The following is a 25,184-nucleotide window of genomic DNA, read 5'->3' on the forward strand; positions in this document are numbered from 1 at the left end:
TTTGAACTTTCGAGGGTTAGTAACTGAATTGATAAGTTTCTGTATTTTTGTTCTGAATTTATCTGAGCTATGTCCAGAACGCTATGATTAACTAAATGTTACTGGAGATAAGCTTTCAAATACTTGTAGTCGCCCTTATCAGATGCAATGGTGGAATGAAGAATTAAAGCAGAAAGCCACAGAAAATTCACAGTGAAAAATGTACACTCTAAATTTCGGAATTTTCTGAAATTTCCACTCTGAATTTTCTGTCGCTTTCTGCTTCAAATCTTCATTGCACCCTTGCATCTGATGAAGGAGACGTCACGTCTTTGAAGGCTTATGCCAGTAACATTTAGTTGATCATAGCCTGCTACCAAATCTTTGATTATTTTATATTTTAGATCAAGACGTCTTTTGTTCTCGGTTTGCTACTGATTTTAGCTTTGCTGTCAAGGACGTAGACCTTATATCATAGGTGAATGTGTGGCATCATCTCAAATGTTTACATCCCAAGCGTTTTCTTCAAAACGGCCAGTACGATTCATTTAATATTTGGAGTACAGGTTTCCGGGGATTTTCCTAATCATATATCTACAAGTTATGATGAAATACACAAAATTGTATTTTTGAGACATTAAAGACATTTCAGACATTTTTAAGACATAAGGAATTATCAAAATGTGATATATTCAAGTAAGCCAAATTTTTAGCTTTTTCAAACAGATGTTTTCGTACGTTTTTGCAAGTATGAACATATAACGTAATCCACAATAAGTAAAACCTGTTTTGTCACTACTTTGTTCATATTGTTTGAAAACGATCTACAGTGTTTATGGGATTTTCTTTTGTTTATGTTTTGATAGGAAGGTGTTTATTAGCGTTGGTGTTTTCCTCTGACAAACTTTACAAAGTGGCCATATGGCCACTTTGTAAAGTTTTTCAGAGAAAACACCAACGGTGTTTATGTGCCCAATTGACACTTAATAATTGTATTTTACTAAAGGAATTTTTTGTGTATTTTTAAATAAAATAATTTTACTGAATATAAGTGGTCTTCTGTTTTGTTATTTCCAGGCTTGAACACCCCATGAACGCTCAAAATTAAAGGTGTTCAACAAGTGCATATCATGTGTTCTAACCTTTAACACACTTATCGTTGAACGGCGTCCATGCGTTCAAAAAGTGTTACAGCCCTTTGAACGCGTAAATGCGTTCAATTTTTTGAACGCATTTCATGTGCAACGTATGTTCAGATATGGAACACATGGTGTTCAATATAATGTCTGATGAACACGAAGTGTTCAAAATCTGCACACGTGTGTTAAAAATTGAACATTGGTTGAACAAACACGTAGTGTTAAATTTCTGAACGTCTGGACGCGTTCAAAAAGTGTTACAAAAAGGCGTTTAATTGGTGTTCTATCCTTTAACACTTAACTTTACAGTGTAGGTACTGCTCTTACTGTTAATCCACTAAATAGAAAGCGAGCATCAATCTTAGCCGTGGAAGCCAGAATCATGTTGATGAACAGCATGTCTTGCACCTTGGAAACTTTTGCATGCAGATTTATTCAGTATTTACTATAGAGAAACCTTCAAAGTTCAACCCTTTTGTCAACAACATTAACCAGTTGTGCAACGATGTTAAAAACTGTACACTCGGATATTTAGTTGCGGTTATAAGAAACTATGGGGTAAATTTCAAAATGTGATTTTTCAAAAAGTACTACAAATACAGGAAAATTGTGCCATACAAATCTTATCTGTAACCTTGTTAATAGGCTGTAAAAATTCCATGTCCATATCTCATTTCAAAGTTGGATTAAATTGGTATACAATTATGTAGGAAAACTGTTATTCTGTCAAAAATGTTGAAAACAAGCCATGTTAGCACCCCTCTTTTGAAATCACAGAGCAGTTTTTTGGTTAATCTCACTTTTGACACCTCTTTGACACTCAAAGAATCTAAAAATGCATTTACCATAGCAGTCACTCACTCGGAATGCCAGCACCGGCTTGTCAAAATTTCCTGAAAAACAGCAAATAATGACTTTCCCTTTTCAAACATTTTATTAAAAGCTAGGGGACCTCTACCATAGTTAATACACTAAGGACTCCCAACTTCTTCTTATTTGGTCAGTTTTTCAGACGTTTCAACAGGCTATAACTCTGCAATGCCTTTGTGCCCAAATGTCTAGTTGTTTTATTCCACAGAGAATGTTGACTACTTTTATATTTTAATAGTTTTGTTGAAATTTTTAACTGACGCTCTAGCCTTTCTAACCACCTTAACGAGAGTGAGCACCGGCGATAGAAACTAAGCAATAAATCGTAGTTTGTGGGGACACAAATATCACTCAACGGAAATACGATGAAGTTATACTTGCACAGAGTTTTAAGTTTTTCGCTCAGGCTGTTTTTTAACCAAGTAAAACGACAATAGTATAAAATATTAAAATATGCACAAAAGCGAACGTGTGAGTCCAATACAACAAAATGGAAATTACAGTAAATTATAGGTACTGCTCTTTCTGTTAATCCACTAATTAGAAAGTGAGCGTCAATCTTACCCGTGGAAGCCAGAATCATGTTGATAAACAGCAGGTCTTGCACCTTGGAGACTTTTGGACCCGTGAGAAGGTTCCGCCATTTTGGTCTCGTCCGCTTTGCCAGGGTTGAGATAGAACTGGGCCTGCTATACCCCTCAAGAGCATGTCAAGCACCTACTTCAGTGTCAACTGTACCTGGAAAAGGCTTTGAAAAACCCCAGCGACAATAAACATTAAAATATATCACACGAATTAGCATGACTAGTTTTGAAACCAGTTCTGGATATTTGCATGTGAAACGGAAACCTTTGGAAACGATCAAAGAAATTAAGGGTGTTATTTTTAAGGACAGATTTATTGTCTGAACTTTGTTTGATTTATTTGAGAGTGGGGATTTGACCGAGCGATTGTGTCTGTTGCTTCTCCGCTAGGTGGCTTGATGCCTTATATTGTGAGTTCAAACCCGATTGAAAAACCGCCGTATTGACATCGCTCTGTTGATCTTGATACATGTATCAGTTGAAAATGTCGAAGACATTGTCTGAGAGCAGTCTATTGTAGTTTCTCTGGCGTCTTGCATGGCTTCGTTGTTAACAGTGCTATGCTCCTCCGAAAAACGCCTAAAATAGATCGCCAGTGTGTGGTGTATGGACATGATTTGGACCAGACATCATCTCACTCCCAAGACGAAATTCTAATGGTATTGAATAATGGATAGACTGTTTCATCACGAGAAATGTATTCTGCAGTCAAATATTTTATAATGGTTCATAAAATCCCACATATTCAGCTCAGTTTTGATCCCCCGGTTTCGTTTCATGTAGACTTTGACTGAGACAATTTTGATAAAATGAGGACCATGTATTAGACTACGGCCCAACTTTTGACCGCATATAGAAGTTTGGCCAACTATTTTTAGAGTTTTGACTCAAATTGTTGGAAAAGAAGTGAACTTTTTACAACCCTAATGCTATACTACGGAATATTGTAGTTTGTGCTTTGTAAATTGAATTCTTGAGGGTACTTTCGGGCTTCCTTCATTACATGGGCGTTGACTAGTTTCTGTCTACGTCATTTGGGTTTGGTAAAGCAACTCAAGTCATCATGCATGGTAAAAGGTTGGCTTTTTATTGCTAAAAACCCGACGTTTCGGCTGTACACAGACAGCTTTATCAAGGGGTGAAAATAAAAAATAAAATCATACAAAAAAGAAACTCATAGATAAAATGCTGCGATGTAAAAAGGTAAAAAGAAAGTCAATTCGAAATTAAAATGTACAGTAATGTATCAGAAAAATGGGAAAATAGGGAAAATTCTGACAATTGAAATGGTGACTTACCACAGTGTCGTCATACTAAGCTAAAATGAGGTGAGATGGTAAGATGAGCTACCTAAGAGACCTAATAAAATACAACATTTGGACTCCCTAGTAAAAAGTAGTCTGTCTTATTAATGCCGGCTGAAGTGAGAGTATTGAAATCGAATATGAACTTTATTTCAAGTTGTTTCCTGATATGTACAGAGCGGGAATATACTTTGGAAATACCCACAAATTTTGATATTGTTAATATTTTGGTTGATTGCATTGAAATGTTTAGCAGCAACCGTACTTTTAACTGACTTGATGTCGTAACAGTATTCATAAATACGTTTGCGGAACTCTCGCCCAGTTTCTCGGATGTAAATGAGAATATTACAGTGCAAACAGCCTGAGATTATACCGTACATAATATTCTTAGTACAGCAAGTGATATCATATCACCAGTTACATATTTTGAAATAGCAGAAATAGTGCAGTCTATTGTATCAGTGTCATAGATAAGTTTACAATATTTACAATTATGACATGGGTGACTTCTGCCTGGACGGAAAGTTCACTGTACCAATTCTGAATGTCGCGACGGTTGCAACGTTGACACGTACGGTACAGAATGAGACAAAATCGGCAAATCTATTTTACTATGACAAAAAGCCAGGACTTTGTTCTTATGTAAATTTACGAAAACACTGTTACATTTTGTTTTGCTTGAACTCTAAACCCGTTTTCCGTCTGCAGCGGGTCGTTTTAACACGTTACTTTTTGCACTGAAAGTGAATAAAATGCAATATTCCTGAACGTACAACACACAATACCAACTTCCATATGAAAATGCTAGGTCTGGGGCGATGAATGTCCGACGTTCGATCTTTCAGACGTCCGTATTCTGTATTTGATGCTTAAAGTGATGAAAATACCTCAAGAGGACGACAGAGACACACAAATTGACTCATAAAATAGCAATAACCCCCTTCGCAGGCGGATATACAAAATCTGGCTTAACCCGCTGCGGCGGGGATTATTGCTTAATAAATGAATGCTTTGCAACTAAAACACTGAAATATTGACAGCGTTGAAAATACCAGGGGTATCTGCCCCTGGCCCTTCAGGCTACGGCCCTTGTGATTTTCAATTGATTAATATGAGGTAAGGTCGTCCCCGATATACGAAATAAATTATGCCATAGGTGAGCACGGGTTATCCATCATTCAACATTTCTTGTAATAATCTTCTGCTATGAAAGGTTTTTTTTTAAACAATGATAGGAATTTCTCTATCCACGTACCCTGTAAAAGTGATGGAAGTTACTATCGTCCTTTATCCAACGGGGTGATTTCTGAAATCCAAAATTGTTCAGTCCTGTATGAAATCATGACTGAACCTTACATAGTGGAATTTCCTCCAGTTCTGTTGGTGTTTATAATTATATTGCAGATTGCAGCAGGTAGCGTACAATGCTATGTAAACGGTTATCACTTGACGCTGAGAATTTGATCGTAATACCAACACATTCAGTGGTGGAATATCAACTGAAATATTTTGTCTTCAAGCAAATGGTTCGCCTGATTCTTTTTACAATATTTTTTATGGCGTGCAAAATCCAATGTGGAAAGCCAGACAGCAGCATGAAAAGTTCAGTGATATATTTGTTCAATTCATAACTTACTCTTTTAAGCTTATTGTATATATTTTGTAAGATCTCCTACCTGTCTACGTGCATAACCACAAATGAGCCACTGCCAGTCTCTTTACATAATGTGTAATTATTGGGTAAAACAAATTACAAAGCGAAAATGTATAAAACCATTCAACTTCTACACTGCCAAAAAGTAAACCATGTAAATGTTTAATCTTAATGAATGTTTATAAAATGTTCTTAAAACGAACTTCGAAAGATTATGAAATTTGTACAAAAAAGTAGTCTATAATGCCAGTCTAAAATGAATATACAATCAACTATCCGTTTGTCCCATTCTGCGTATCCGTCCTATGGTATTCCAACCTAGGTTCGCGCAAAATTCATATGCAATATAACCTCTCACAGTTATCAGACTATGTGTATAACATTCTAGAAGTAAGATACCGACGGCCAATCAAACGTCTTAAGATACTACGCCATGGTTTACAATGTACTTTTTACTTAAGAATACATACGTATTTTTTCGACGGTGAAATGAACAACAAAAGTAAGAAATTGTTCAGACTCCCGTCAAAGTCGGCAAATTACCAAAACTTTTAAGAACGTTTCAAGTTTGAGCAAATGGCAAAGAAAACCATGACCTAAAACTATTCTAGATAACTTTTGTCCATATCAGAAAGAAAAATGCGCTAAAGCTTTTTCTGTTAGAAGGAAAATGTCCTGTTTTTCCTCCCCGAACGATGTTTTTAAATGTCAGAAAATACATGTTATTTGAGAAGTATGTTTTGCTCTGAATAGAAAAAAAACAATATTCAATGAATAGAAGCTATCTTCAAATATATTTGCATGGGATGTACATCTCTTTGTCTGATCTTTCCATTTAGAAGTAAATAGATACCCATGATTTTAAAATACAGCAGATAACTTTTAGCTGTTTCTCATTGTTTTTACAAGAGTGTAAAGAAACTCGAAGAATTCAAACACCGTTAGGAGCGACAGCCCGATGAAAAGCCCAAGAGCGCCACCAATATCGCTGACAAGTTGGAACAGCTGAAAGAGATACGGGAAAATTATTGTCAGTTAGTAGTTATTTATACAACCGACGAGAAAGGAGCCATTACAAAGAGATATTATACGCTTGACTTCCTTGGCATTACCATCGTCACCTTTAGTAAGATAAGCTTCGATTTTGATACACGTTGAATATAATGATGGATATTGTAACCTTGGATGCAGTACACAAATAAATCTGACAACAAACCTCATAGGAAGGTAATTCTTCCATTCTATCATAATTCAGTTCCTCAAAATATACCGCTAGACTAACCAGATTTTCTCTGAAATGACAAAAAATGGTGTGGAAATGTCATCAGTTAAAAGAATGATCATTGAGATTGTACATAAGCGTGACCATTCTAGACAGATACATGGCGGATGCAGAACATGGGACTGAATATGCTCACTCCATTGAAACATCTGACACAACCTCTCAATATAAGAAGTTCGTATCTCAGTTATTAATAAATTTTTAAATTGTTTGTTATGTGTTCTGCTTGGTCTTCCAAACTTTTTGTCAGCATATTATGATTTAAGAGACAAATAAATTTGAAATAAAATAGATGACATTAAACAGGCAGTTGCATATAAATACACCGTTATACAATAACCACACACTACAATTGTACAGATTTTCAAATATTGACATAAATAAAAAATACGATAATAATAAAGACAACCAAACACTGTAGTCGTTACACTTACCTCGTACTGTACTTGTCATTGATATTCAGTGTCTTGTTGTTTAGTGAATGGATGGTACGAAGCAAGTTCTTCTGCATGTACAGATATTTATAGGAAAATAATTAGCAATAAAATAAAAATGTAAATATTAAAATGTATATGTTGTGATAGCAGTATACTACTGATGCTAATGTTGAAATAGTTCACTCTTTTTCATTGGTTTGTCCAGCCGAACGTGGATAACTCAAGCACCTTGGAGATTTCGATATGAAAAGTACCTCAGTATCTCAAAGTGTCTCTACATATTTGTGCAACACGATAACCAGTCGAAGTTCGAATAGTATTCGCAGTTACCCCTTAATTCATACCCTTCTAGCTATGACTTCATTACCAAATGAGCAGAGCATCCTGACTACATGTTAAAGTTGTTAGACCAAAAGTAACGACAAAAGACAGATATCGCAATGCCTAGTATAGTGTACGTGAGTCGGTAGGATGAAAGTACCTGTTACCATAACAACTGAATAATGTCAACAAGATAATCACATACTGATAATAATTACGTGAAGAACAGTCACTTACAAGATAAATATTGGACGGCCAAAGTGACATCGACATGCGTTCTTCATAATATATTTCCCTAATAAGGTGAAATAGTAGTTATTTCAAGTTGATGGCAAAACAGGTCCAATAATCAGTAACAGTAAATAAATAGTTCACTTGTCCACGGAACAATAATTTATGTCAATAATTTACGTCAGACATTTATCTATAAACCAATAACGTTCACATGCAAATGAAACATGTTATGTTTTAAGAAATGTTAACGGAACAACATTATAATTTTTGATGTCATTTTAATAAGAGAGTTGAAAATAAATAAATGACAGGAGTCCAGAATATTACTAATGCACCAATATAAATATATCCCTTTAGTATACGATACATCTACACTAAGCGTTCAGCAACATGCTGCCGTTTGCTGTAAGGTTAAAAAACCAGTGCTAAAATAAGACAAAGACACCCAAGCCGCAAAGAAAGGTTGGTAATATAAATCTTCATTAGCAATACAAATCATAGTTAAACGTATTAAAATAAAATAAACCATAGCAATAAGGACCTTGTGCTTAGACACCCCTATCCCCATCCCTATCCCTGGGGACGGATTTTTGTGCGAGGCCCTATGGTATGGCGTAATCACTCACCTGCAAGACTGTGGACATACACATGGAAGTAGATCCTCCTGGTGGAAGTAGTACATTATCTGTTTACACATATCTATGATATAGAAAAGTAACACCGTCGTTAACGTAATTACCGTAATATCAAATGTTTTTTATAACCATGCTTACATGAAAATGATTATTGCGATATTTTTACGCATTCCCCCCAAGCATATTTCAAAAAATTAACCAATCTTAATGAATATGGAGGATTGATAAATGTGTGAAGGGGAGATAGTCTCATCAAGATCACTCCATATGCAGTAATTTCACCTCCAAGTAGCGACGTTACTGTGTAACTTGCCTTGTGTTTTGTTGAGAATTTGACATCGTGGACCATCCATCTCAGATGTGTCTATGCATCCGCAGTATTTTAACATGTTTCGCTGAACGCATGCTCTTTGACAATTCTGAGATAAAAATGTTATTTTACATTAACTATCGATACATTGTACAGCACATAAAGTAGGTATAAGTTGGTATCATTGTGTGAAGAGAAGAGAATATCATCAATTACACCCGTTACTGCTTCTTCCTGTTTTGGTGAATAAATATATCGAGCTTTTCCAAGACAACTGTAGGAATATTACCGTGTGTGTGTGTGGGGGGGGGGGGGGGCATAGAAGGATTTAAGTTTTGAAAGATGTAAAGACAGTCTTTTTGTCATTGATTAAAACAAAATTATTGTGATTATCTTATTGTGATTTTTAATGTGTAAGAAATACAGTGATATCGTCTTCAAAGGCAAAGTTTTATCTTATCGGCTCTGTCTCTGAAACCATTATTAACTAAAAACAACTTTCAAATGTGACAAAGGATTATAGAAATAAATACTGAAAATCAAGCATTTTACTGCTTTAAGAGATCTAAAGCTTGCTTTTTTAACAACTGTTGGTGGCTTGTCAGAAATATATATTCCGTTGCCCCTTTGACTTTTCCGTTTCAATCAATATCCGACTACATACGTTTCTCGTGGAGGATACATATTATCATTTTTACGAAAATCTTAATTGCCCTATGGGATAAATAAAGTAATATGATAATGTATCTCCTTGAACAGAATGAACTTTTACCCGTTTAGCGTTTAACTTGGGATAGAAAACTTGGCATGGAGAGGCGAATTGAATCTGCGTCTCTGGTACAATTACCGTGTAGAAAATTTTGAATTATTTGATACCAAAGATGTAAAAAACTCGATTATTTCTTACATGTAGCAGAAAGACTATCATGATATCAGACGTCAGATATCAAATAATATTTTCTTATTTCCACGCCGTACTCAACCAACTTCAACCTAACACGATTGGAACTAATTTGGGATAATTGGATCTTCCTATTTTTCAAATTTCTCAAAAATGTTAGGTGCCATATAGCTGAAAGTTGCAATATTACAAATTACTCACAAAAACAAGTGTGTAACTTAAAAGAAAAGCAGATGAGCTTACATTTGCAGATTAAACAATCATCACTTCACCATCCAATTATCCCAAATTAGTTCCAATCGTGTTACCCTCGACCGGTCACATAAAGGGTAAACTATTCCACAATGCGGTTCAAGAAAAATACCAAACCTTTTCATTTCGGTATTAAGACTACTTTAAGTTTCTTTTAGTATGTGTATATTAGCCTTTTCTTCGACTTAAAACACTCACGTGTTTGCCGCTCATCAAAATACAGATCAAATGATTTTATCACGGCAATTATCAGAATATTTACGTCTTCTCATTGATTAAGATATGAATCGGCAACACAGACTGAGAATGTATACATACCACAACCGAGTACACTTGTCCGTTTAAAGTTTTGAGTTTTTCTAGGTCTTTCTGACTTGTTCCTTCTGTGCAGTTACCATATGGATGAGGCTGTCTCGTCAAAAATTTCTGAAAAATAATTCGACAGATACTTGTAAGAAACAATTGAAGTGATTGGGGTTTTTTGGGTGAATAGTGATGACAACGTTCAAAAAGACACAATTTAGGCTAGGCAAATATTAAATTGCAAAGAAAACATGCAGTAGGGAAAATGCAACATCAAATCCGTGAAAGACAGAAGTGAAGTGAAGTCACATGTTTCACAAAGAACGAGTACATTGCACTTAGATGTGGGACTTTTTATACTTGCGTTAAACAATCGTTTTTCTCGTACAGTGTATCTGTCCGATAGACTTTCAATTTGTCAAATTGGCTCTTTCCTACGATACTACTAGCATTTCATCACAGTGATGCCTATGAAAATTCTTAAGGTCTTTTGTTTCGTTTATAGTTACAACATTTTCTTCTCTGAAACTAATCAGCTAAGAGCTGTCAATATTTTTTCTAAGTACTGAAGGACTACCTCTTTGACAAGTTTACGATTTACAGTGAGCTTTGCAAAGTACAAAGGTTTGGGACTTATTTTGCCCTTTTTGACCAAAACATGTTAACCTGCCCTCAAGCTTTCGGGTTCTTTTTAAAAATAATTTAATTTCCCTCAAATTAGATCATGAAAACGTTCACGCTATTCCTCTTTTTTCCGGTATCTTGATATTTTTGTATTTTAATCTCGTGTTGTGTAATACTATTCATATACGACATCACAACAGGTCCAATAATCATATCTGTACAAAGTAAAAATAACCACTTTCGTGAGATTTCCTTGAACCACCAATAGTAACGATTTTAATATTGGCAGTTTTAATAACTGGCCTAATTACTTGTCATTGTAACAATGTTTGCTTACTTGCTTTGTTAAAATTTAACGACCAGCGATTGTAAGTTTTTCTTTTTTCCGGTGAAATGATAACGATTGAAAAAAGATTGAAAATTTGACCCGAAGATTCCTTGTGTTTTGTCTAGGCATGTTCCTTTTGCTCCTGTAATTAATATTTTAGTTTGGAATTTGTTTTCAGAAGATTAATTCTCTTTCTAGTAGAACAAATAATGTAGCAGGCTGGCTTAAAAAATGTATGTGGACTGATCATCATTAAAAACAATCTTTAAGCCTTGTTTACATAACGCAACAAAGCCAAATATGAATTGGATTAAATTGATACGTAAAATACGAGAATTCATTAAATACTAAACGTGCCTGTACAATATCATGATAAGGAAACGTAACTGTGTTCTAAGTAGCATAATTTATGAGTTGCGACTACCTCATCTAATATATCCTTTTACATTTTCTTCGATGAGATGAAATTAAATCAAAAGCAACCTATTAAAAAACGCTTGTCGAAGTATGACCACAGATCGTTTTTCAAAAACTGGCACGAATGAACAACTTGATTTAACAACAAAATAATTTTCAACCTGCAAGCAAAATATAGCTCCCGCGAGCGAGTAAATGAAAACTGTGACTTTAATGCTCGACCAGAACCATCGCCAATATTTGAAATAGTGACAATTTCAAATATAATAGTTGTAAATAGCAGAAATCAAAATCATCTCTCCAGAGAGTGAAGGTATTTTGAGGAAGCAAAATGAAAAAAGATACATGTACAGCTAATGGGACTTTAATAAGGTAATATCGAACCGATGTGACTTAAACGTCATTCTCTCTGCTGGTAGGAAAATAGTACCTCACGTAAACCGATGTGTGTTTCTGTACCGGGCTGGATTGTTATTCCATCCTGAGTGTGTATAGACTCAGAATTTTCTGGTGCTGTTATGGTGACGCGTATTCCAGCCTGCCGTCCGTAGATACTGATGTACTCGTCTTGTTCTGTGAAAAGAGTCAATTTAAGACCATGGCTTTGCCCACTTCGACTGACGTAAAGCGGCTTTTCGTTATTCCGAGATCCTGGGAATGTGTAGCAGTTGCCGTAGCGATCGTCTTGAAACCGGGAAAAATCACTGAAAATCAAATGGTCAATATACTGTCATGAAATATTAGTATGAAATAGAGCGATCGAGATATCTATATATACATACGGCAAATTCTTAGGTGGCAATTTATATAATCCTATATTTGTTTTGCTCTTTGTCGGGGACATGTATCTGTCGATTGTTGAATGTGCTACAATGCCGAGAGGCAGAGCACCTTCTGTAACTGATAGTTCAGTCTATTTGGACGTCTAAGTCGTCCTTTTTTGTAACAATAATCATCTCTCTGAGAGTTTTGCATTTTGTCCCATTACATTCTAATATCACTTTATCACTAATATCACTTTACCTTACACCAAATGACTACTTAGACAAGCTAGGTACCAGACGATAAGTACACATTTTGCAAGTTTTACAAGCAGATTTACAATGTTAGAGAAGACTCAATATTTTTCGAATATCAAGTGAAAGGATAGTATCATATAATACGAAGTTATGTCATACAATTGGACAAAATACTCTGTCCGTGTAAGTCAGGGTACGGGAAGCTATCCAAGCATTCAGGAAGTACCTGGGAGTGCATTTCTCTTGATTGAAGGTGCACATTAAAATTAAATCGTCTGCTTGGTGACCTAATGTCTCTATGTCTTCCGCCTGTAACTTAAGAACTTTCTCAAGGTCGCTGTAGTCTGGGGTTGAACTGAATGTAAGAAAGCCGTTCCAATCGGGCGGATTCTCTCCTTTGACTCGATCGAACCCGCGATCTTTGTAATAACTATTTTTGAAATAATCATATTTATTCATATCCTCCGTTATGGTGAGGAACGGCTCTCTCCAATTTCTAGAAAATACATCTTCGGGTGAAGCCTCTGAAATAAACGAATTACAAAAGCTTGAGACTCAAATTAATCATATTAAGATAAAAACGTTGAAGAAGATGAATTGTTTGGTCCCTCGACAGACTTATTTCGCCATTGAAATTCGAATATTCGATGCAGACTACAAGAGTTGATATGTTGACAAAATATTGTAATTGTGACATACCTGATGGTATACAGTCGTCTTCATCACTTGAATCTTCACAGTGCACTATTGTATCGCAGTCTGAGTACAATTCGACGCACTGGCCATCGAAGCACCGAAAACCCTCACAGTTGTATTTCAATGTTTGATTTTCTATGGAATTACAAGAAATACATTGCTTATCGACCAAGTATCTAATCGCGACTTTGCATGGGCGATTCTGACATTTTTTTGAAAGTAAATATTTGTATGTACTCCGAGTCAGTAGCTCTCGAATACGTTCACACATGATGACTATGCTCTGTCAATGGCAGGGCCACATTTCGTACAATGGTAAAATTGAACAGAGCATCTTCGACTTAGTCTAAAATATTCTTATTATCTTACAAAACAGTGTTTTCCTTATTAACTACGTTTGTATTGCTGTAAGGCCCCTAAGTGAGATAAATAACAATTGCCAAAAGAAAAGTTACTGATTTTTTCGGTACCTGCTTCTGTTGTGAGGTCTTCGTTCGAGGGAGATGCAACAGACATAGCGTCGTCATGTAAAAGAGAGAAGCTGAATAGGTCACCTTCTTCGTCACTCGGCATGGTTAGGACATCACTATCGTCACTCGGAAATAACATCTGACTTGTTTCATCACCACTATCAGGAACTGTGGCATTAAAGTGAGGACGGGTTGATGGAGATACACATTGGAAAGAAACATTTGACTGAACAAATAAGAAATTATAAAATATCAATGAATGCTGACTTTCGTTATTTCATGATATGGCAAACCTTTATTTTCATCAATGTTCACGTAGTTGATGTTCTAAATGATGTCTTCACATGTTACATTTGAAAGGGACGACTACTCAAAGAAACCTTTTCTGTAAAGAATGAAAACTCGTTTAATCTAACGTTGCATTTAACCAATGCACTTTTTATGGCAATACTTCTCATATCATATATTTTCAAAACACAGAGAATCTAAAGTTTACTATGGTAACAATTGTTTACTCAGGGATGAAGGGGTGCATATTTGAGTTGGAAAATCTCGATTTTGATCTTAATGATAAAGGTGAAAACTTGATGCTACTTTATGAACTTAACATCGCATTTGAATATGTAGACAGAACCGCCAATTTTGTTTTGCCGTGTCTATTTCTATTCTTAAATGGCGGGGCTCACACACTGTCATTCAAAAAGTCATTATAAGCAAAATTGAAATGACTCTTATTCAAAATGTAAGAAAATTCTTGTCAAATAAATTTTCGTTCTGTTTTATACCATTTAAATTAGATAACGTGAAAGATCACAAAATTTGACGAAGCCAAAGTAAGAATGGAATTATGGTTTTTGAAGAAATGTTGAAAACAGGAGAAAAAATGAAGCAAGAAAATTGGGTGATTTGCAAACATTTGTCTAATGTTCCCTTCTTTCTCATCAAAGTAACGACTGCTTGCCACGGTAAAAGGTGAACTAATCAATAGTTTAATCTTTGACGAAAAAGTGAATGGAAATTTGAATCTTTAAGATAATAAGAACGAACAATGTTAAATAATACTATGATAACACAATAATACTATGATGATACAATTGTGCCCAGTCAACCTTAATCTCTGTACTAGTTAAGTACGTGCTGATTTAAGAAATAAAGCAAAACAAAATCAGATTCTACTGACGTTGTTATGCAAATTATGCAATCAGTAATAAACACTTGAAATACTGTTTCAGCCGCGACTCACACATTGTTGCTAACTATCAGGGATTTGTGGATGTAGAATTACCATATGGTAAAAGATATTGACATTGAACCGTGATCTAACAGTCAAATGTGTTATTGAGATGCTCGGCAAAAGGGTTTGATACATAATTTGCATGACATCTTTCGATCAGGTTTGAAGAGATGAGTGTATTGTAATTTGCATAAAATCTTACAAACACCTGTGTTTGACAATTTGTGCGTGGGTATCACTGGGTTTTCAATTATGACACCATCAAATGGCGTTGAAGGGTGATAGAATCTGGTTTTCAAGATCATAAATGCAGTCCATGTGTTTGAAAAAGACTGACGACTCCTAAAGAAGGTTCTTTATTATTAAAGTGTTTTCATTGTAGCTGCCATCATGGGCCATAGATAACGGCTTCATTGCTCTGCAATTCTGTATAGAGGGCGCTGAACATGATATATATGAAGCGGGGCAATTGTTAAAGTAATCTCATCAGTAGATTAATCAAGGAGAAGGTAATCCAAAATGAGGGACCATGAAGGCTAACAGTGAACCATTCCGTTAAGCAAAATATCAAAAATTTGTAGCCTGTTCGATCAAATATCCAAAGCGAAAATGCTGTGTTCACTGAGAAACAGATATGTTGAGGAAAGTTTGTGTTTATAAGGGACTGGACATAAATTACAGGGGGGTGGGCCGGTGTTTTTCGAAACACCGCTGAATATGAATATTTTTTTCCCAATACAAAACTAGGTAAATCTGTGCATTTATGTACACCTAATTATTAGTATTAATGTTCATGACTCGACTACAGTGGTTTCAAGTCTATGGTTGTGCAAGAAATTTGTTTTTGGAATTTCACTGAAATGTCCATTCACTATGCATGGCAGCCTATGATGAAACTATGATTTTTTTTCCAATACAAAAATAGGTAAATCTGTGCATTTATGTACACCTAATTATAAGTATTAATGTTCATGACTAGACTACAGTGGTTTCAAGTCTATGGTTGTGCAAGAAATTTGTTTTTGGAATTTCACTGAAATGTCCATTCACTATGCATGGCAGCCTATGATGAAACTATGAATATTTTTTTTTAAATACAAAACTAGGTAAATCTGTGCATTTATGTACACCTAATTATTAGTATTAATGTTCATGACTAGACTAGAGTGGTTTCAAGTCCATGGTTGTGCAAGAAATTTGATTTGGAATTTCACCGAAATGTTGATTCACTATACATTGTAGGCTAAGAGGAAACTACAAATAACTCATAGGTTATCTGATCCTAAATTGTTATTCTAAAGTTGTTGGACCTGAAGCTTTCAGTTGTTATTGATGACATTTTGCACTATTCTGAATAGTTTGTATTCTGTCAATGTTCTCAAAAATGAAAAATGTACATACAGCTTCATGAACATTTGACACCGACCTATACCCGATGTATGTCAATGGGAGAATGATATCAAATAAGTGATCTCCCAAATTGTTATATAAAGCGTCATTATAGGGGACAGTTTATATGTACAATAGAGGAGTTGGGTAAGTAGAAATCATGACAACTTAATTCAATGTGGCTGCTTGGATCATCAATACATTGCTTATTATACCCTTAAACTTGCGCCCGAAGGGCGCGCCGAAAATGGAAATGACAGAAAATGAAAGTGCCTGAGGAGGTATGTTTTCTTTTTTCAGTATTCCATATTCTTTAATACGTGCACATGCAATTTCAGCTTTGATGCATAAAAAAAGGTGACCCTCCCCCATAGGCTTGCACAAAATTTTATGACCCTTCAAAAATGCTTGCGCGAAAAATGGCGACCCACCCCAAAAAAACACCGCCCCCCCCTGTAATTTGTGTCCAGTCCCTTAGACGACCACCTAGTATTTTTCATAGAAAAGAGGGATCTGTATCGAAAATTGAAATCTTCAAATACACGTCAAAACAAACAGTATCTAGACAACAGAACCTGCTTTCCTTCACTTACTTGCGTCGTAATTACAATAATCCGGCTCATCTGACTTGTCCATACAGTCTTGTACTCCATCACATATCCAAAAATCCGGGATACACAGCGTTCCATTATCACAGGAAAAGGTACAATCTGGGTAGAAGGAATGTTTTGAAATGTAAATAGTTCAACTGAGGGAAAGAGGGAAAGATTTTCCTCCGCTATTGAGTGTCTTCAAATGTAAATGATATGAGAGAGAGGGGGAGGGAGGGAGGGAGGGAGGGAGAGAGGGAGACTCTCCTTCTTTTACATTCTAATTACATTGTTGAAATCAATGTAAATGGTCACTGGTCTACCATATATGAGCAAAAATTACTCTAACTGTATCAAATTTCCCCTTATAAGCCTTCAGAATGTAATGTGTCACCTTAAAGGTATACAGTCACCTGTAATCTAAATATGCCCATATATGGTCAAAAGGGCGTTCCTTGGTATTCAAAATGCCCATGTGAGGGCGCTGTTTTAAAAGGCGGCCACCCGCTTAAAATCTGTGATTGGTTAGATTTTCCCTTTCCATGGTAACTGTGACAAAATTGGGACAGGTGACAGTATACCTTTATATCATGATCAGCTTTAAATTGCAGCTACATAACATCCACATTTCCTGTTGTAAAATGGATAGCCGCAGTTCGAAAGCTCAATTGACCTTCGCTGGTATCAAAGGCGGCAAATGTTGCGGAAGGTAGCAAAGCTGATTGCCAAGAGTGGTATAGCATCATTCAAGATGAAAAAACTGAATATTCCCTTACTTTGCTGACACCTGTCTGGTTCATCTGTGTTGTCTGTGCAGTCTGGTAGCAGATCACACACCCAATGTTCAGGAATACATTTTGTTCCATTGTCGCAGGAGAATGTAGGGCATTCTAGACACCGAACATGAATAAATGTGCAAAATTGTGTTAAGATATAAATCTTCCTAGTGCTTAAAGATAACAATTGTGAAAAATGTCACTGCCTCTAAGCTTTGTGTTAACGATCAGAGGGGGTACATTAAAGTGAGAATAGAATCGAAGCCAGTAAAACCCAGGCACTCACCACTTTAACAGGATAGTTTTCTGTTCTTGTGTATACGGCTAATAATTTTAATTTAAAAACTAGGTATCGAAACTAAAATTTATATATGTTAGGTTTGAAAAATTAATATTCTACAATTACATATGCAGATCACTTTTATATTAATTGTGTGAATGTGATATATTCTTAAGTTGTCCCTTCTACGACATCCCATGTACTGTAGCAGAAGTGGATACCATGAAAATTAATCGGGAAAGAAGATCGATAAGAAACTCACTTAACAAAGCAAAAAATAGATGTTTATTATTTACTCCTTAAAGGGATATAGTCGTCGGAACTGCGCTCAAATGTCGTATGGGACCAATACGACACATGGCAACAATGTATCCAAGGCACAATGGTGATTGATGACAGTTAAAACATGTCTGTCATAATCTATCATCGTATAATTTAAATGTTGCAGCTATGATGATGAGGTGCATCTTGATATCATGCACGAAATACATTGTATGTAAACAAGAAACTCGCACAGGCGCAGTTCCGACAACTATATCCCTTTAAATACGGCTGGCATCCGTGGGAAATATTCTTTCGGGTTTGGTAACAATTTACTCCATGAATACGTTACTTTCGTTGTTCATTTACTTAAGTCAGTGATATGTGTACATTTATTCTTCAGTGCGATATTTAAAGCAAATTTACACCTCCCATTGCTGAGATTATACGCAGGTTGCTAGGACTGGGATAGACTCTCCACAGTCGCTGTGCCTTGTGTTGTTCGCGCCGCGATAGGCCTGCATTCGAAGGCTATACGCTGTGCAGCGTTAGAAGACGCGCTGCCAGACACACAGCGACTTTCGGTTCTTGCAAGGACATGAATATTCATAAGGATAATGACGTCAAAAGAAACACCTGGTAGACCTATATACGCGGTATGTTTATATTTGTCATTTGCAATTTTATTTGGCCATGGTACTTCTTACTTGTTTTTGATCGACGGATGCGTGCAGTTCTGTAAAGTACCCGGCTCAGGCAGAAATCCGACCGGTAGCTTGTGCAAGAACGTCCAGACCCTGGGATTCGCGTCGCGTCTCTGGACGGCGTGCACGAGTTCCAACTGATTGACAGGGAAGAAAGCGAATCGCAGGGTCTCTGCCAGACTAGGACTGGGAATAATAGAATCTCACACCCCAAGGACCTGGGATCAGATTCTCGCACGAGTTTGGGATAGTTTGTCTCACACGGGCCGCAGGCAAGTGTGAGACAAAATATCCCCTACGAGTGTGAGAAATCTGATCCCAGATCTTTGGTGTGTGAGATTCTTTTTCTCACATGACCACGAAATGCATGAAATTCACTTTGGAAACATTGAATGTTCAACTGTATCAGAGACTATCTACTTCGTGGCCATCTAGCATTCCATGTCACTAACGCGAACTCCGTTGCGAGTTCCATTGCCGATACTTCAACAACTGCTAAGGACGAAATGTCCTACAGAAAAAAGTACCAGGTGGTTTATGTTCACCAGTTATTTGGAAATTCGGCGTCTTTTGTGAGTGTATCACCGACGACGTACAACATTATCCAAAATCGTGGCAACTCTGTCGTCTGTCACCGTACTCTGACATGCTTACTTTTTAGTTTCAGTCCGTGTGTTACTCATCGTGCCATTGGATAATATTTTGCGCCTGGAACGAAAGGCTTTTTATCATCCAATAAGAGCTTGTGTACTATATACTGCAGAGTATGGGATCGATTTTTCCCACACTGGTGATCCCACACTCCCAATGGCCAGGAATGTGAGAAAACTATGTGCACTCATCTTGGTCACGTGAAGAATAGTTTTTAAATGTTTAATACGCCAAAATAACCTTTCCATGAAGCACAGTCTTGAAGTTACAAGCCTATCACTTTAAGTAACGTGTATTAGGGACTGGTCAGTTTCTTCAGCCTGGGGGGGGGCCGGTGGATTCATGGGGGGGGGTCACCCTGTTTTTGACTTTGGTGATAGGGGGGGTCACCATGTTTTTGAAATGCCCAATAGGGGGGGTCAGTGTGTTTTTGAATTTTGACACAGGCTCATCATTGCCTAAAATGCTAGTGTCAGCCACAAAATTCATCATTCAGTTGTATTTTTCGGCGCGCCCTTCGGGCGCGTAACTTTAATAATCAGTCATATTTTTCAGCACGCCCAACTTTAACATATCAAGCATACATACATCAGAGATATCTGTATGTTCAATATTTTCAGCGTGCTCTTCAAGCTCATTACTTTAATATATCATACATCTTTCAGCATGCCCTTCAGGTGCATGACTTTAATATACAAGGCATATATATCAGAGATATCAGGATGTTTCATATTTTTTGGCGCGCCCTTCGGGCGCCATACTTTCAGAGATATCTTGATGTTTGCTAAGTGAAAGTGTACCATTATGAAATCTGCATTTCATATGAAAAGGATGACAAATTCCTGATACTTTTCTGTTCTCTCTGTGAGAATTCAGTATGAGAAAGCAACATACACAAATATTTCACAATATATATTTGATACAGTGACTTATTTTAGAGATAGAAAATGACAAGATATCTTTCCTTCTCATTGATGCAATTATTTTCCTTTGTTTCATAGGTTTTCTGTAGAAAGATGCTTTTTTATGAACAAAATAACAGTTAAAAAAGGCAGTTTTTGTCATTATTAGCTGTGCATTTATGGTTTCAATGTTACACAAGAAAACGTCCTCTCAGACACTGTACACATCAGATTTGGCTAAAAAAGCTCTCTATGGCTCCTCAGTAGATTTAATTGGATGGTTGGCAAGTCTTAACACCCATCAAAGTTTTTGATTCACTGCTTTTTCCTCTTTGATATTAATGATTGACATCCATTTCTGTACAACAGTTCAGGACATCTGGTTAAGCAGAGAAAGTGTGAAATACATTCACAGCTCATTCAAAATACAGCTCATTCAAAATGTACTGTGTTTAAACTTTAAGATTGACACTTTGAAATTCCTATCTTACAACTGACATGTCAACAATTTCACTAAAACATAGAATGACTATTTAAAATATAAATATATGTAAAATGTAAAATATAATATATATATATATATATATATATATATATATATATATATATATATATATATATATATATATATATATATATATATATAATATAATTTATGTCCATATTTTGTTTTATCTTTGTCGCGCCCGGGGGGGGTCACCCTGTTTTAGAAATTTGGAATAGGGGGGGTCACCCTGTTTTCAAATTTGGAATAGGGGGGGTCAGCCACTTTTTGACGTCGGCAAAAAATAATCCACCGGCCCCCCCCCCCCCCCCCAGGCCGAAGAAACTGACCATCCCTTAGGTATACTTCTCTTTAAGTTAGTACGTACCTCGAAATTGCGATATTTCAATTTTCGCTTAAACTTTACCTGATGAAACTTTGCACAGCTCCTTTTCCGAAATCAAGAATAGAAATCAGGAGTCATCGAGCAAAATGTGGTATTAAAGAATCAAATTTTTAACTATTCACAGACAAAAACAGTATGGTAAAAGTTGAAAGTTCGAATATCTGTGTACCTTAAGGCAGAATGCACCTCGGGGACAGATATTCTGACTCTCAAATTTCTAAAATTGTTTTCTGATATACCACTTGTGGCCTTCATTTTAAAGCTCTTGGAGAAAGAAAACCTTTCACCGTCTTAGTTTTTAGAAAATACAATATTTAATTTTTACCCCATAGACTTAACACAGGAAAGCCGGCAAATTTGAATTTCACGTATCGGTAAATCTTGAGTTATTTGTTTCTCTTGTTCCAAAATTTGCCCGATGACCCCATATTTTTATTCTTGATTTTGAAAGAGAATGTTTGGAAGATTTCTTAAGTAAAGTTTGAGCAAAAGTTTAAGTCTTTCACTTTCGAGGCGCATACGATAAAGCTACTGTAGGTCGATGCCATTGACCAATCACAATGGTTTTGATGTGGGGCGTTTGCATGAATGTCGAGTGTGCGCGTTCGTAAATAAACTAATAAGATTGTGTTTAACTTTAATTAATACACATTCCCATTCTGTTTCAACTACACTGTTTCAACCGTATTGTATGAAAACGGCTCTTACCACAGTCTCTTTCATCAGAGCCATCGGCACAGTCTTCATAGTTGTCACATTGATACCATGCCGGAAAACAGACTCCATCGTCACATGTAAATTGATCATAACTTCCGCACGCACCTTTCCAAAGAGACAAAAGTTGTAATGTTTGGTTTAATTCGCATACCTTGTGGTTAGGTTATTTCTCTAGAAAGGTTACACACACTCAACAATAGAGTAACAATTACGTACCATAGTCAGGCTCATTGCCTATTTCTGAAATATCCTCACAGTTTTGTTGTTCATCAGAGCCGTCGAGACAGTCTGGGTAACCATCGCAAACCCAGTAAATTGGAATACATCCTTCCTGACAGGGAAAATCTTCCTCTGCACATATGGTATTTCCATCAGCTGATGATGAAGTCAAAGTTTTAATTTTTAATTTAATTTTAATGTAATTAGATAAATAAAACTAATTTTTCAAGTGTTTGTCGGCGCATAGAGAGAGATAGTGTTAAAGTGGATACAGTAAGCTTTAGGACGACGTTTTTACCATTTTTATCTCGGAAGAATTGTCTTCTTTTAAATCGTCCTTTGCCTGTCGTGGGAAATAAATGTGTCTTGCTTAGTATTTATAGCCGATGGATTGTGAGCGCTTCCCAAAGTGATACGGTATATCTGTTCCTCCCAATATCATTACACGCGTCAGACTCCATCTTCCATATAAATCACAGGATTTGTTCATGGATATATAGTACATCATTTCCCAGGACACAGGATAGGTTTCTCTTATAAAGATCCTTGTGATTACTTTACATGAATTCCTTTGTTAAAATGAACACCAAGCCGTCCGGTGCGCGTCATTAATCCAACATTAATTACTGTGAACCACTCATCGTCTTTAGATAATGGTTAACAGGGATTTTGAGCCGCCTAATCAAGAAAAAACTTTTTGACCAGAGCATTATTTGAGATTTCAAACTTGATATTTCTGATTTTTGAATAAACGCCATTATTGTGCAAAATATCATATTTCTCGACAAAGCATAACACTTATGGACCGCCCTGTTAGAAATGAAGTGCAAGGATAGGTCAACTCAGACACTTGCACCAGGACGGTTGCATCTTCGACTGTATTACCTGACTATTTGACTCTTCATTCACTATTATTCCATTTTTCATTGATTTCTGTGTTATTGTATTTATTTCATGACTTCCCTGGAATTTGTATTAGTCCATTTAATTTTTCGCTATTTTACAAAAAGACCATACTGTATATGCAACTTATCTTTTACAAATTTTAAATGTGTCTTTTCTTTTCCTGGATTCTATGAGGTGAGATAAAGATTCGAACTATTTTCAAAATAACATGGATCTATTGAATTTGTTGGATAGAAGAAATGAAATCTGGTCGTTTTATTTCCTGTTTGCTGGCAAGTGTCTGTGGTTTGTCGAGACATTTGAATTTAATTCTGAAAGGCCATTTGCAAGTTAGAATTACCTTGACAACCGTCTTCGTCCGATTGATCCTGGCAGTCGGGATATCCATCACACAATATGACAGTGGAATGCATGTTCTACCACCATCGCACGTATGACCCAAGCAATTTGCTCCAGAACCTTGATAAGCTAGGCCATTGAAAAAAAGGCATTTGAAATACTCTTGCCCCTTTTTCAGTAAACATAAAGGGACAAAGTCAGCCATTTTTTATGAATTTAGTATGATACGAGATTCGACTTATGTTCGACTTATAAAGGAAAACATCGCGAAAATGAATTGATGGTCATGACCATTAATTCATTTTCGCGATGTTTTCATTTAATTTGTCTAAAATCGGAGTCGAATATATGCATGGTCACCCTTTCATTCAGTATCTTTCAACACATCTAACAATATAATTCTTAAAAAATGCTCGACTTTGTTCCTTTAATGTCTGGTACGATTAAAAAATTTGATGGCATCAATATTTGATGTAACCAAGTGTTTGTACACTCTTGAAGACGATAAACACTATAGTACAGGTTGCAATATGGTGCCATTTGACGAGTTCAGCTAGCGAAAAATAGTTATTTTTTTCTATACACAAGTGACGAAATCTTACAATCACATGACCACTCATCGCTGCCATCCGTACAGTCTTCCTGGCCGTCGCAAACCTTCCCTTTGTCAATGCAACCTCCTTTCGATTGGCAGTGAAATTCACGGGGTTTACACTCTGTTGGGAAATATAATTATTACATAGACTTCAGGAGGCAATATATCCAAATACCAGGAACTTTTTTCACCATGTCATACAAAAATATAACAAGACAAAGAGAACCAGAAGATAACATGTAAACATAATATGAATGTTTACAGTTCAGCTTCAAATTCGACATCAAGTTGACATTCGGCCAACACTTTGTTATGTGCTGCATTTTCATGAGCCGGTTAATTCAATACAAATTTTCGCATGGATTGATAAGGTATCGTTGATATGTATCATTCAAAAATTAGAAGAAACCTGTTAATCAATTTTAAGAGCATCAATAGCACGATGCAGGCATGACCCTCTGAAAAGAAATTTATGTTTCTCTTTCACACGACGAAAACATATCAGTTACTATCATAAAGTGTTATACAACCATACCAGTGTTCTAATACATATTTCAACAGCTTTGTAGTATCTCCCTCTGTACCTCTGTGACTGTGAAATAGGTTATTGCACGGTTTGACGCTCAACGATTGAGTGTATGACATATGATGGGAACACCAAATTGTCATGTGGAAACATTTTCATTGAAATTTGACAAGTTGCTAGATGCCTTTATTATCTCAGAACATCAGATACCAAGTATATATTTGTACTTACGACAGTTGTCTTCATCTGCGCCATCATAGCAATGAGATTTACGATCACATTCGTATTTTTTCGAGATGCAAAATCCAAAGTCACTGCCATTGATACATTTAAACTGGTTTTCACCACAGTTCCCTGAAAAAATTAAAAGCGAACTATGAATGGCGTCAGTGTCGTTTTCAAAAATTCGATCTCATCAACATGCTAATCAAATGACGTAATGT

General features: G+C 36.1%; 2 protein-coding genes and 1 long non-coding RNA gene across 3 annotated transcripts; all 3 read right to left on the minus strand.

The window, feature by feature from the left end:
- Positions 1–6,402: 6,402 nt before the first annotated feature.
- Positions 6,403–8,856, minus strand: LOC139148776 (acid-sensing ion channel 2-like). The gene is made up of 6 exons (XM_070720229.1): positions 8,756–8,856; positions 8,434–8,506; positions 7,811–7,868; positions 7,250–7,320; positions 6,750–6,825; positions 6,403–6,538 (listed from the first exon to the last, which is right to left on the minus strand). Exons 1-6 carry the CDS (start codon positions 8,829–8,831, stop codon positions 6,416–6,418), a joined length of 477 nt encoding a protein of 158 aa, XP_070576330.1. The 5' UTR covers positions 8,832–8,856; the 3' UTR covers positions 6,403–6,415.
- Positions 8,857–12,749: 3,893 nt separating this feature from the next.
- Positions 12,750–23,666, minus strand: LOC139148597 (uncharacterized). The gene is made up of 8 exons (XM_070720083.1): positions 23,622–23,666; positions 22,373–22,531; positions 22,148–22,261; positions 17,752–17,865; positions 16,979–17,095; positions 13,763–13,930; positions 13,296–13,427; positions 12,750–13,120 (listed from the first exon to the last, which is right to left on the minus strand). Exons 5-8 carry the CDS (start codon positions 17,019–17,021, stop codon positions 12,750–12,752), a joined length of 714 nt encoding a protein of 237 aa, XP_070576184.1. The 5' UTR covers positions 17,022–17,095; positions 17,752–17,865; positions 22,148–22,261; positions 22,373–22,531; positions 23,622–23,666.
- Positions 23,667–23,689: 23 nt separating this feature from the next.
- Positions 23,690–25,096, minus strand: LOC139148777 (uncharacterized). Its single transcript, XR_011556007.1, has 3 exons — positions 24,973–25,096; positions 24,223–24,336; positions 23,690–23,749 (listed from the first exon to the last, which is right to left on the minus strand). It is a non-coding gene; the product is annotated as an uncharacterized lncRNA (long non-coding RNA).
- Between the last annotated feature and the right edge of the window lie 88 nt (positions 25,097–25,184).

The sequence above is a fragment of the Ptychodera flava genome, chromosome 13, assembly GCF_041260155.1.
Source record: "Ptychodera flava strain L36383 chromosome 13, AS_Pfla_20210202, whole genome shotgun sequence".
NCBI classification, from domain to species: Eukaryota; Metazoa; Hemichordata; class Enteropneusta; family Ptychoderidae; genus Ptychodera; species Ptychodera flava.